The sequence below is a fragment of the Mobula birostris genome, chromosome 10, assembly GCF_030028105.1.
Source record: "Mobula birostris isolate sMobBir1 chromosome 10, sMobBir1.hap1, whole genome shotgun sequence".
In the NCBI taxonomy this organism is placed as follows: domain Eukaryota; kingdom Metazoa; phylum Chordata; class Chondrichthyes; order Myliobatiformes; family Myliobatidae; genus Mobula; species Mobula birostris.
The window spans coordinates 103745415-103758860 of NC_092379.1; the positions used below are offsets into that span (position 1 = coordinate 103745415).

The following is a 13446-nucleotide window of genomic DNA, read 5'->3' on the forward strand; positions in this document are numbered from 1 at the left end:
GAATAGAATATAAAAGCAAGTAGATAATGCTGAGATATTACAAGACACCAGTCAGGCCACACTTGGAGTATTGTCAAGAGTTTTGGACTTGTATCTCAGAAGGGATGTGTTGTCATTGGAGGAAGTCCAGAGAAAGCTAACAAGGATGATTCCAGGAATGAAAGGATTAACAATGAGAAGCATTTGGCAACTTTGGGCCTGTGTTCACTGGAATTTAGAAGAATGCATGGGGATCTCATTGAAATCTATCAAATGTTGGAAGGACTAGATAGGGTGGTTGTGGAGAGGATGTTTCCTATGGTGGGGGTATCCAAAACTAGAGAGCACAGCCTCAGAATTGAGGGGGGACCTTTTAGAACAGAGGCAAGGAGGAATGTTTTTTAGCCAGAGAGCAGTGAATCTGTGGAATGCTCTGTCACAGACTGTGGTGGAGGCCAAGTCTGTGGGTATCTTTAAAGCAGAAGTTGAGTTTCCTGATTGGTCAGGACATCAAAGGATATAGCGAGAAGGCAGGTGTATGGGGTTTAGTGGGATCCAGGATTAGCCATAATGAAATGGCGAAGCAGTGGGCTGAATGGCCTAATTCTGCTCCCATGTTTTACAGTCTTATAAAGTTATGAGAGATATAGATAGAGTCTACTTCCCATAGTTGGGGTGACTAAAAGTAACCAGCTTAGGTTTAAAGAGGGGTTGAAAATTTTATTTTAATATTCAAAACTCGGCACTTGGCATAAGCTGCCATAAGAACTAGTGAAGGCAGGAAAATAACATTTAGGAGTCATCAGGACTGGTAAAGTATGGGCGGGGTGTGGTTGCGGTGAATAGAATTAATGCTGGCAAGTGGGATTAATATTGAAGGACCAGCTTTTATTCTTGCAACTTTTATGACTGAAAATTGTATAGTTGCTCCCTGAGTTACCCATTTTATTGCCTCCTCTCTGCGAACAGAACTTAAACAATCTGTTAAGGTTTTTAAGCGTCAGTTTCCGGCACCTGACTTTTGTTTTGGTATTTTCCTTTGTTGAATACACAGTAGAACCCATTTTCAGGGTTCTTAAGGATCCACATTATTACTCCATTTTTTGTCTTTCTAAATTGTATTTGTTTACTTTAGCTAACAAGAACGTTATTTATTTAAAGGAAAGAAAATAATTTGGCATTCATCTGATGTTATATTTATAGGTAGCTTATGTATTTAGACTGTGATGCATTTATATGTATACACTTACGGATTCCACTATAAAAGCATCCATGCAATTTCTTGCTGTTGTCACTATCATTCAATTATGTCCAGTTAATTGATGTATTTTCCTCATAAATACAAGTTTAGCTGAACATATAATGGTGAGCTCCTAATATAACTACATATTTTAAGGCTATTCAGCAAAGTAGTTGCATTTTTTGAAAAAATACTATGCAACCAGCTACAACTGGAAGGAAAGTCTCAAATTGCTGATAAACCTTCACTAGAGCATTAAATTGCAAAAGCTGATGGGACTGTAGTACTTTCTGAACAAGTTCCAGAATTTCAGCATTCACTATCTTTTCTGCTGGCTGTACTTCAAAATTTAGGTACACAACAACCAGATCAATTATCCTTGATTTTTAAGGCACACAGATGAACATTCAAGGAAACCTGACACAAAAATGACCAGGGGTGAAATGGCTCATTTTATTGTGTGATACAAGGATGTTACTTTACAACCTTAATACAAATAATCTAATAACTAGCTGTAATGAGATCACTTATTACAGGAAATATGAAGACATAAATAGCTTCTTTATTACATAGTTGGTGTCAATGAACTATTTGAATGACATGACATTTATCTTTGCAAAAGACTTCAGACACAGGTACACAGGCTGAACTAATCTAAGTGATAAGGGCATAAACTTCATTAAAGAAGAGTGGGTTAGTGTCTTACTGCCTTTCCAAAGATTTTAAACTGGCAAATGCATACACAGACATGAGAACATTACAATTGTTAATTATTTACAACAAAAAGACAACTGTGCTAAATATTCAAAAAATACATAACTGATGGAGGATGCTCAGGTACTTTGCCTGCAGATATTTACCATTCTTTTTGGCTGTTTTCAAATTATTCAACAGAATATTCTTCATCACTGGCCTCCACAGGTTGCATTAGAATACCAACAATCGTTGTCATGACATACAGAAAAACTACATTTTGTGTAACAGTTGCAACTTCATCCTTGCAAACCTTCACCATCAAATGAAGCTGATTAGACATGGTAAAGTTCAAATGGAGTATTTCACTGAGTGACAAAATCAACCCCTTAACTGTGTTCCTATCCTTCCAAATAAGGGTGTATTGCTTATTTAAAAGTGTGATTAAAGATGCAAATTTCAAACGAGACACAGTGAATCACTGTATTTTAGTGATGCTGTGATCATTTTCAAATATCCTGTATCCTGTAACAATATTTGAGCATAGAATGCTACATCCAGAATCCTACATCAATTATTTATGGTTCATTTCATTTCTCTAGCTTTTTATTAACATTTTATTCCATGCCAGTTAATTTCTAAGTAGAAATGATGAGGATTTCTGGAACCAAAAATTTCTAATTATTTAAGGGGACAATGATATCACATGCTCTCTAGTTACAGGTATAAAAATATTTACCAGAACTAGGTTAATTTCAAGTCTGCCAATGAGTTAAATATCAACCATTACATTTTAATATTATCCCTTTTGGTTTAAATAAATAGCAGCTCAAATGAAGAAACAGCATTGGTCAGAATCTGTTTAATTTGCACCTCTGGTAGGACTATGATACAAAATGCTAAATTAGCATTAACATTATATCAATTTGAAGTGACCTTATGCACAACATCCCATAAAGAATATTTATACTGGAAGGAACATGGGCTCCTCAAGTGTGCATCAAACACAGTCTTATAGGGTGAGTAAGCCAAAAGCTACAATTAGTTGAAAACAGTAAATACATCAAAATATTGTCCATAGCAAATACATTTAAGAATTCACATATTCCATTAAAAGGATTCCAAAATTCAGGCATTCACATAAATACTTTGCTGTGAAACTGAACTTGCTCAAGGACAAATCTCATGAAATATCACTATTAGCCCCTCCTAAATCTAAACAACAGGTACACATTACGCCTTTAGTACAGAAGCTGTGCAGAATCTATACATAGCTATAAATTGTAACTCACCTGGAGAATGTTTACTTGTAAACTCTTAATTCACAAAGAAAGTGGTGTACAAAGCTGTTATTTCAAGTAATATTTATTCTATTTTATCACTGATCTTGCATTAAAACATCCTTTCAACTACAGCAAAGCTATTCAGAAAGACTCCATTTAGTCTCAGAGCATTGTGGCTCAATACAGAAAATTATAATCAAACACCGTGATTACTTGGACATTTTCATCAACAAATAAAATTCTCAAGTATCCTTTCTCAGCAAAATCATAAACATTACTACATATTTAACACTTTTTATTAAAATGGCCCATGAAACAGATATTCGTTTAGAATATAAAATTGCTGATTAATTTTGTAAATTAAATCTATTGGGGCTATTTGAAAAGAATCCTCTTTATTTTGATATTGACCAAGTAACAAGGAAATAGTAATAAAAAAATTCTCTATTGTTTAACCATTTCATCACGTCACAAAATTAATTTATAAAGCATAATTTTTTTTTAAAAGTTATTTTAAGAGTACCTAAAGCCATAATCTCTGCCTTCTTTGGAAGGAAGACTGAGTGGCTAATCAGAGGAAAATCTTTAATTACTTCAAAGACCACTGCATTCCTCGTCTGCACTTGAGCTCCATATGCTTGTGCACATATGATAAAGCATGAGATATATTCAGAAGATGTCAAATAATTAATCCTGCATTGCATCTTTGCTTAATGATAGAAAAATCAAGACTGCTATGCCAATGGATTGTTGGAAGGCTGCTCCAATATATTACAAATCACCCAAGGCAGCATTCTAGATCAATTAGACACCAAGAATCTTGTGGAACACATGTTGTTCTGATACTCTACCATCATCATAAAAGCATTCTCTGTGGTCAAACCAACATCAGCACCTCAGCTCATACTCATATCAGGACTTCATCACAGACAATTTTTCCTTTTTTGAAAATCTGATACAGCAACATCTTTGCATATTCACACAAACATTTTACATCGTGCACACATTTCTGTACAATGTAGAGGACTGCATCGCTCAGTGTTAGAGTGCAATACATAACATAACAAAATCAAACTCGATCTCAGATCTTAAATAAACCATGCAGCTGAAGGAAATGAAATTGAATTTTCTGAATGAAGCTCCTGGTGTGTTTGACACCTCGGTAGCAGCACGTTCACACATTACCGAGCCAGCACACCATTAAGAGGGAGCAAGGTGGCTAGTCAATGACTGTAATGCAATTGGTGATGCTGGCTAATAAGGAACAGTTTGATTGTGCCAGCATTAGCAGGAGCAGCCACCCTCGTTGATTGGCGGTTCAGGTGGTTTCTCCAGTTTGATATCAATCACTGTGTAGCTGGAGTTAAGGAAATATTTACCTTAATATCCTGCATCTATACCAAGGATATAGAAGAATCACTGCAACCCCTAACCAAAGTATATATACACTAATAATTGCATAACTTCTTTTTCTTCAAACTAGCTCCAGCATTTCTTTGTACAGATTTTGATAAATTTTGCTGAATTCTTTGAAAAAGTAGCCAACTGCTCTAAAACAGTATTTTAACCACTTGTAAAGCTCAATGATATTCAACCAGCTTGGGAAACTCAGTAGCAACTTGTAGAACTATATCAAGTTGTTTATTTAGACTAGCATGTTCTTACAAGGAGAGAAGCTTCATACGATCCACAAAGCCAAATGGCTCCAAAAGAGGGGGAGGTCCAATGTTTAGTTTTAATAAGTGGAAAGTCTTCAGCACTTGGAAAAAGCAGATACGTGTTTAATTTTTAGGATCTATCATACATGAAGCTCAAAGGTCATGAGTATCATGTGGAAATTCAAATTTACTGGGAAGAGAAACAACATTAATGGCTGGGCCAAAATAGGTTTGCAATCAGTTTGGAAGGTGCATAGAGTTGAGGATTTCTCTGGTCCCAAATAAAAGATAAATTAAAACACTTTTTAGTGCTGATGTCCATGAGCTATCAAGCACTCAGTCAGATCCCCCCCCCCCTTTACTGTATTATGAAAGATCGCTTTTGTATGAGTAGCCTGTGCTTCTCATTGCTGTTTCTCTCTACAAAAACGACAAGATCAACCATTTGTTTACCTTGACTCAATCACAATCATTTAATAGCTAGCATAGCCATTAAACTGCTGACCACCATCAATGACCACCCAAATCTTAGCATCATCTGTAAAAGTACGATTTCAGTTGTCAAGTTAAAGTGCCAGTATGAAAGCATACAAATTACTAGCTCTAATTTTGTTTTGAAACCTTGCCAAAACATTACCAGCAGTGGTTTTCCAACCTCCCCCAACATGCTGACATCTTGTTGAGGTTGTGGTTCTTTTAACTTCACCTGCTGCTTGAGATATTTATGTGCATTCTGTGAATCCATGCAGAATTACCAAGCTATCTGACAGGACAAAGTTCTCTCATTCTTGAACTATTAGTTTCAAACTTGGAAGTAATTAAAAAAATGATCTTGCTCATAGTTCAGGAGGGTCTTACTGTATAGTCACCAGAGATCTAAGCAAGTTCACCCAACCCCAATAAATAAACACGGATGTCATGTGGAATAATTATCAGCCTGTTCAGCAAATAAGTCTTTGTTTTCTTTTTGCTCAGCTATTTGTGGTCAGAGTAGTCTATGCCTGTGACTTTCTCATCCAAATTCCTCCCCCACCCAACATCATCCCTCTCACCACTAGTCTCTAAACGTTATTGTAATCATCTTTGGGCAAGAGGATCAGAAGGTAAATAGCTTGATTCTCATTTCTGCAAAATTAAAACAGAATATTATTATTCTATTCAACTGGAAGGAATCAGAACTGGATGTGGCTCTGCCCCAAGGAACCAAAGATTAATCTTTCAAAAACATTGAAAGGAATCACTCGCTACAGTGTGTTAGAATCCCATGAATTTGAAAATTATTATACATTCATAACTTTATTCCTCCCTGTTGGCTCCAAAAGGGGAAGAGTAAAATAGTCAATTTTGAAAAATAACTTGGAACAAATCGGAAGCAAATATCTTGCCGTAACTTGGAAAAGAAAACAGGTATATATTCCATATTACATTATGACATTTCAAGCCAGGACTTACATTCTCAATCTAGCTAATTATTATTAAGTGCTATCCTAAAAGATAGAATAAAAAAAATCGAAGTCTTATTTGACTCTGTTCTAACTTATAACTAGATATTCTTAAAGGATACTGTCTTCTTTGCTCTTTTCAGGTGCATTGTCCATGCCAGGAAGTGCAGCAGCTACACGCCGGAAAAGCTACAAGACAAGAATGAGAAATTGATGACTCGGGAAAGATTATCCTGTTCGACAAAAGTCAAACTATGAAAACAAAACAACATTTGTTTTAGGGAAGTATATAGTGTCTATAGTCTATACTTGTCACAAACCATCTTAAATTTGCTTTAAAGACTTCTCTTTTGGTTCTCTATCAACAGGCTTGCATTAATTAAAGGGGACAATGAGGAGATTTAGGAACTCTGACTTAAACAACAATCAAAGTAGGAATTATTTTTTGTGGGGGGTATTAATATTACAGAAAAGTAGTAATGGCATGTAGGTACAGCTTTTGAAAGAATTTTGAAACCAATGAAAAACAAATCTGAAGACGCAATAAACTGGAAACACTCAGCAGGTTCAGCATCAATAAAAAGATAAACCAGTTATTGTTTGTAGTGTAGGACACTTCTTCGGAACTGAGGGAAAGTGTCGAGCGTTTATAGTTTAAAGTAAGCTGAAGGACCGCGAGGAAGCATTTAACAGGGTTTTCTTTTCGCAAATGATACTCTGCATACTTCACAACAACCTGTTTACAAATTCAGAGCAGCAACTGTTTGGTACAAATCAAATTCCAGTGAAATTTCAAATCCCTTTCAATTTCACGGACATACCTGCTTGACATTATATCCTGCTTTAGCACTGGTTTCAATGTACATTACATTTAGCTCCCTGGCTTTCCTCTCACCTTCTTCCATGGAAACCTGCCTACAACAATGTAAATGCAAAAAAAAAAATTAGCAAACAATCTAACTGTAAGGAATTCTAGCATATCCACAGTTAACTGTATAAATACTAAAAGGAACAACATTTTTTTTAATATACTTTATTTGTGCCAAGACATCATGATTGATAACTGCCTACTCTCTCCCTTCAAGGTTAAAAGATAGTTGGCAAAATGCAATGAGTTTTGATGTCAACAATATAATTTGTTTAGTGCTTCCAATCATGGCTCAATTCTGAGCATGTTACATGGTTTAGTTGGTCTTATGTTTATTTGTAGGTATCCTTCTTCTACTGGCTAACTGGATGCTACCAAAAAACTTTTATTAAAGAAGTACTAAATATACTGGCAATTCAATTTTCCAGAGTACGCAATCACAATTTGCAAGGCAATATCTCATTGCTTAGCATGCAAGCTCCTTTTCTAATTTTTGTATCTCATTGAAAAGTGCAGACTTGTTACTAACTTGAAGCGTAGAATCATTTGTGTTTCATTTCACTATTTCTGAATACTTTACAGGATTTTGAATATTTTTTAGAGCCTCCTCCTCAAGAATACAATGTTTTATTAAACCTGTCAGTACTCACACTCCATGTGGCATGCCACCCAAATTACCTCCTCACTACAAATCAAGCCTGTGGCCACCATTATATCACAAATCAAATTAAACTGCTGAATGTCAACGTAGGTTCACAATTTTGGATAGGATCCCTTTAAGTCTGCTTCTGAAGATCCTACTCAAAGATCTGAATTTTGACAAATGATTACTTAAAAACTGGTGATCTCACACTATATGGTGCAGATCTGAGGACAGGAATACCTATAATTTGATAACCTACTTTTACAGTAGAATTAACTATTAAGATTCAGCGCATACCAAATTATTCCATCTTTAACTTCAATTAAAAAATGATACATGTGGAAGCATAAAAGTACATCCAATACACTGAATGGCTGTTACCTTTTATCTGCCAAATCAGTTTTATTTCCAACTAACATAATGATGACATCACTTCCCCTTTCTGTCCGTACATCATCAATCCATTTTGAAGTCTGTTGGAAAGAGTTCAAATCTAGAGATTGTAGAGAAAAAGTGAAAAGACAGAGAATCTAAGAATATATCAATGTAATTTGTTAAGTTTAAATGCTAGAACTGGCTGTTATTAACCAACAGCAGACATTACATTGGTAGCTTAATGTGGAACTCAATTCCATTCTGCTATATGCAACATGTTCACTTTCTGCCAAAATGGTAAAAGCCTATACATAAAAATGAAAGATTATGAAGAATTACTTCTCCTAATGAACAGAAATTAACAAAGAATATCTGGCAAAAATAAACTTGTTGGATCAGCTGAGTTGCTATTTCAAATGCATTCTTGTTACTATGACGGCTAAAGGTTTCTCCCATCATTGCACTGTTCATAGTAACACACATAAAATGCTGGAGCAACTCAGCAGGACAGGCAGCATTTATGGAAATGAATAAACAGTTGAGGTTTTGGGTCGAGACCTTTCTTCAGGATGGAAAAGGAAGAGGCACACGTCATAATAAAAAGGTGGGGGGAGGAGAAGGAGGCTAGCTTAGAAGGTGATAGCTGAAGCCAGGTCAGTTGGAAAGATTAAAGGCTGGAGAAGAAAGAATCTGATAGGACAGCAGAGTGGACCATGCGAGAAAGGGAAGGAGGGGAGCTGGGAGGAAGAGATAGGCAGGTGAGAGGGGTCAGACTTGGGAACAGAAGAGTGGCTGGGTGGGGGTTGGGAATTTTTTTTAAATTGGAAGGAGAAATTCACATTCATGCTACCGGGTTGGAGGTTACCCAGATGTAATTCAAACTGACAGATTAAGAAAATGGACAAAGAAGTGGCAAATGGAACATAGTGTCAGGAAATGTATGGCCATGCATTTTGGTAGAATAAGTAAAAACATAAGACTATTTTCTAAATGGTGAGGAAATTCAAAAATCTGAGGTGCAAGTCGGACTTGGGAGTCCTTGTACAGGATTTCCTAAAGGTTAATTTGCAGTTTGAGCCAGTAGTTGTTAGGGTGGATTTCTTTTTGGGTAGATGATTTGTTAACACTTTGGCCACCAGACTTCTATTTTAACTGTTTGACAAAGGACTGTGGATTGAGTCCACCACAATGGGCTTCCTAAAAGGTGTAAATACCAGATGCTTCTGGTGCCTGATGCTGTAGTTTCGAAGACAGTCTTATCTATACATTATAAATATTAATTGTCTTCTATGTTAGCACGTAAAATGCCAAATAAATGTATTGTGGATTGAACTAAAGGCTGTGGATACCAACACAGACATGTTGGTGTCAGAAGGAAAGGATGAAATCCGAAGGTGTGGTGTTTGTATGTAACTTCAAACTTTTTAAGTAGCGATTGCCTTTGTGTTTAGCATATAAATATCGAGCCCATGTTTTAGCTAGCAGACCTTTCTGCGGAAAGCACCTCCATCCATTAAGATGCCTGCTGTACCTTGCTGTGTTGAATAAAGAAGCTGCTTTTTACCTACCAGTGACTCTGTCTCTCTGGTGATTTCATCCACGCTATAACATTTGGTGTCAGGAGTGGGATACCTTCGTAACCCATCGTGTGGCCAGCGTCTAAGTTGGTGAGTATATTTCTAAAATAACACTCACACTTGGATCTGTTCGGTCGGTGGACACACGGGGAACACGAGGTATCACGAACGTGGAGAGCTGAACTGGTAGATATAAAAGTAGTGTGTGCATGTGTGTTTATGTAAGTGAGGAATCTTTGCATGTTAACTTGGTTAACTTGGTGAGAGTTGGACCACCAGTTGCGAAAGGTGGTAACCAACGGTACGGTTCGAGACGCCAGAGTAGGGGCGTGTATACTCGCTTGGGGAGCTGCATTTTAGTGTATGTGTTTGCAAGTGTGATGCAAGGGAATACAGCAGGCATCATGAGTTCGGGTACTCAAAATTGGCAGATTGTGGAATACATACTCTGTGGTTTTAACTTTGTACTGTTTAACTGCTACCCGTCTATGATATTTTGCATAGTGTGGGAATTAGTGTGGGGAATTCTCAGGAAGAGGTTTTACCCAGATAGACCTACCAGAATGGCACCTATTGAGGACAGGCAACGTCAGGTTGAGAACCCTGATGATCCGAGCCAGCCCTTGACCTTGATTACGACTATTCATAAGCCCTTCACCCCCGGGGAGAAACAGAGCATTTTGTCCGAGTTGCCCTCACTTAAAGTCGCATGTGGGAATTCAGAGTTCTGGCGCAAGCTCGAGGAAATGGTTGAAATTCACCAGATGCACCCTAAAGATATACATGTGTTAGTGAAAGCAAAGTGCCCAAGGAATATGTGGGACAGTATGGCCCAGGGGGTGCAGGATGGTACATGGGCAACTACTGGGAGCGCCAGTAATGAAGAAAGATATCGCTCCTTTAAAGGGGAAGTGAGGCAGCGGCTGGGGGGAGGCGAGAGTAGCTGGGGAATGATAATGGCAGTGATTCAAAAAGCTGACAAGACAGCCATGGATTATGCAGAACGTAAATACCGAGTGTACGATGAGTATTCAGGGTTGTTTAACCCAGGGAGGGACGACCCAGTCTTCCTAAAAATGCTGAAGAAAGGCCTGAGCTCAGCCCACCAGGAAGTTTTAGATTTAGGCATAACGGTAGGGTCCAACTACTCTGAGATAGTTTCATGGGCCAGTGAGATAGACCAAAGAAAAGGCAAGAGAAATCGTAAAGTGGGTATAGTGGATGCAGCTGCTGTGATGTCCTGGAGAGTTTGTTTTGCTTGCCAACAGCCAGGACACTTTACAAAGGACTGCCGGACGAGGTATAAGACAGTGAAGGAGTCGATAAGCTACAGCTGTGGCCTATCAGGACATAGCTGGAGACAGTGTCCAAAAGGGAGGGGGAAAACCCAGGCGAAGGTCACGGCGGACACCCAGTCTAGTCTGACTGTCGATCAGATCAAAGAGTTAGTGACAGCGCCTCTTAAGGCAAAAAAAGGATGTGCAGCGCGCTCCATGGCCAGCTCTGATGACTCACGGATGTACATAACGGCATTGTTAGGGGGACGGCAATGCAATATGTTAGTGGACACAGGGGCAGCTGTATCGATAACAGACTTGCCCTTACCAACAACCGGGCAGGCCACTTATATCAGGGGTGTTGGAGGGAAAACAGTAAATGCAGAAAGAAGCGAGAAACAAATACTAGAAATCGGGGGAGTGCAACTTCCAGTGTATTTTGGGGTATGTCCATATAATGAAGGCACGATCATTGGAATAGACATCCTAAGGGAAGCAGGAGCTGTCATAGATTCGGGAAAGGGAGAAATAATATGGAGGAGTCAGGGGCAGCAAACGCGCACGACCAACAGAATACACGGCCTGGCTAGCATAGCCGCAGCTGCCCCGATCATTAGAGACTGGAGCCAGGATGGTGTCTATGGGTTACCTTGTCAGCAGTTCCCAGCTGTGTGGGCTAGAGACAAGCAAGATTGTGAGCAGGTAGAGACAGACCCAGTTAAAATAGAGGAGGATCTGTATAAACCCCCTAAGCAGGACCCTAGACAAACTGACACACTGACCACTGTTCAGGGTATAGCGAAGGAACCAAAACACCAGGGGATACTCGGAGAGACTGCGGCCACTCCAGAACATAAAGTTTTCCCAGTTCTTCCGAGGGCAGACATTACTGCAAATAAGGAAGCAGGGGAACAAGAGGCAATTGAAATTGCAAGTGTTCAGGAGGAAACGACAGAAGCCAGCTTAGTAAAATTATATGAAGAGGTAGAGACAGAAGAGAAGGAAAAATGGAGGAGAAAAGGAGCGAAGAAGGGACCAGATGGGTGCTGGACACATGGGAATGTTGAGAAATTCTGCCACCATTGTATCACTTGTGCCCACATAACCCTGGTAAGGGCAGAAAGCTACAGCGGGCAAATCAGCCTCGGCCGAGGGGACCGTGGAAAAACATCCAGATAGACTTCACAGGGCCCCTGCCAAAAAGCAGGGGGAAAAGTTACTGTCAACTTAAAGTATTAAAGGACCAAGCGAAACAACAGCAGCGGATTGCTCATCAGAAAGAGCCAGAGGGAAAGGGGATAGTTCTTCCACAGCTTGGTGACCAAGTTATGGTGACGGTGCTGCCAGAAAGGCCAGGGTTTGCCCCCAGGTGGATAGGACCACAGACGGTACTCTTAACCAATGATCCGTGTGTCTGTGTACAGACTCGGTGAGGCAGCCAGTGGAAGCACTGGACTCAAGTTAAAGCATACAACTCACTCTCTTGTTGCTCCGACAGACGGAGTGGGGAACCCAAGCGTACCCAGTAACCATGTAATTACAGAGAACCTAAGAGAGGAATACCAGCTGGCCATGGCAGACCTGACCACAGCTGATGAAAACATACCCAGAGAAAACGCAAAGGCAGAAAACGCTGAGAGCGTGGCAGAAAACGCTGAGAGCGTGTTGGAGAAACCATGAATAGCCTGCTAAAGTGTGATGATGATGGTTCTCTGTAAAGAAGGCTGGTTGCTGAAGGTAGATGATTAATTTTATAGCATAGTATAGAAAATTATTTGGGAAATAGATGGGGAGGGATTTTTGAGTTAAAGCAGAGATGGTAAGTTCCACCACTTCGATGGCATTTCAGACTGCACACGGCATCTGAACGCAGTCACCCCGAGTCTGAAGAGCTGAGCCCTTTTCAGCAGTTGAGCCAGTGATCGACTGGACAGTTCGGAAGGGGGTGCCACCGGGGAGAGGTCCTTGCAGACGTTTACGTAGAGGCCACCCCAACCCCTTCCTGTACATCGATGAGAGAGCCCGTGGGTGCTCCTGGAAGGAGAGTTTCAGCGACCAGAGGATAAAGGACTGAAGACAAAGGAATGTGATTAAGATGCAGTCAGCCTGCAGGCACATGAAAGGAGCTGCATTCCTAAAGACTTGGAAAAGCCTCTCTGCTTAACATTTAGTAGGTAATGCTAGGATAGATATCGAGGTACATAAAATTGGGGGGGAATTTCAAGACAGGGCATTTTTGCTGCCCTATTTGAGCAGATCCTCCTAGGTTGGCCTTTCCTGGTACAAATTTAATTTGTCCAGGAGGGCCAAGAGGAGGGACTGTTAGAGTGGATTTCTTTTTGGGTAGATGATTTGTTAACACTTAAAATGACTTTAGCCACCAGACTTCTATTTTAACTGTTTGACAAAGG

The 13446-nt window shown here is 39.4% G+C and overlaps 1 protein-coding gene across 2 annotated transcripts in view; it reads right to left on the minus strand.

The window, feature by feature from the left end:
- Positions 1-1648: 1648 nt before the first annotated feature.
- The window catches only part of rab41 (RAB41, member RAS oncogene family), a 52347-nt gene continuing 40549 nt past the window's right edge, over positions 1649-13446 (minus strand). For both annotated transcript variants that reach the window (XM_072270747.1, XM_072270746.1), the window contains exons 5-8: positions 8188-8299; positions 7117-7210; positions 6418-6484; positions 1649-4544 (exon numbers count right to left, since the gene is read on the minus strand). In XM_072270747.1, the coding sequence (XP_072126848.1) occupies positions 4480-4544; positions 6418-6484; positions 7117-7210; positions 8188-8299 (338 nt within the window). In that variant the 3' untranslated portion in view covers positions 1649-4479. The remainder of the gene's footprint in view (positions 4545-6417; positions 6485-7116; positions 7211-8187; positions 8300-13446) is intronic.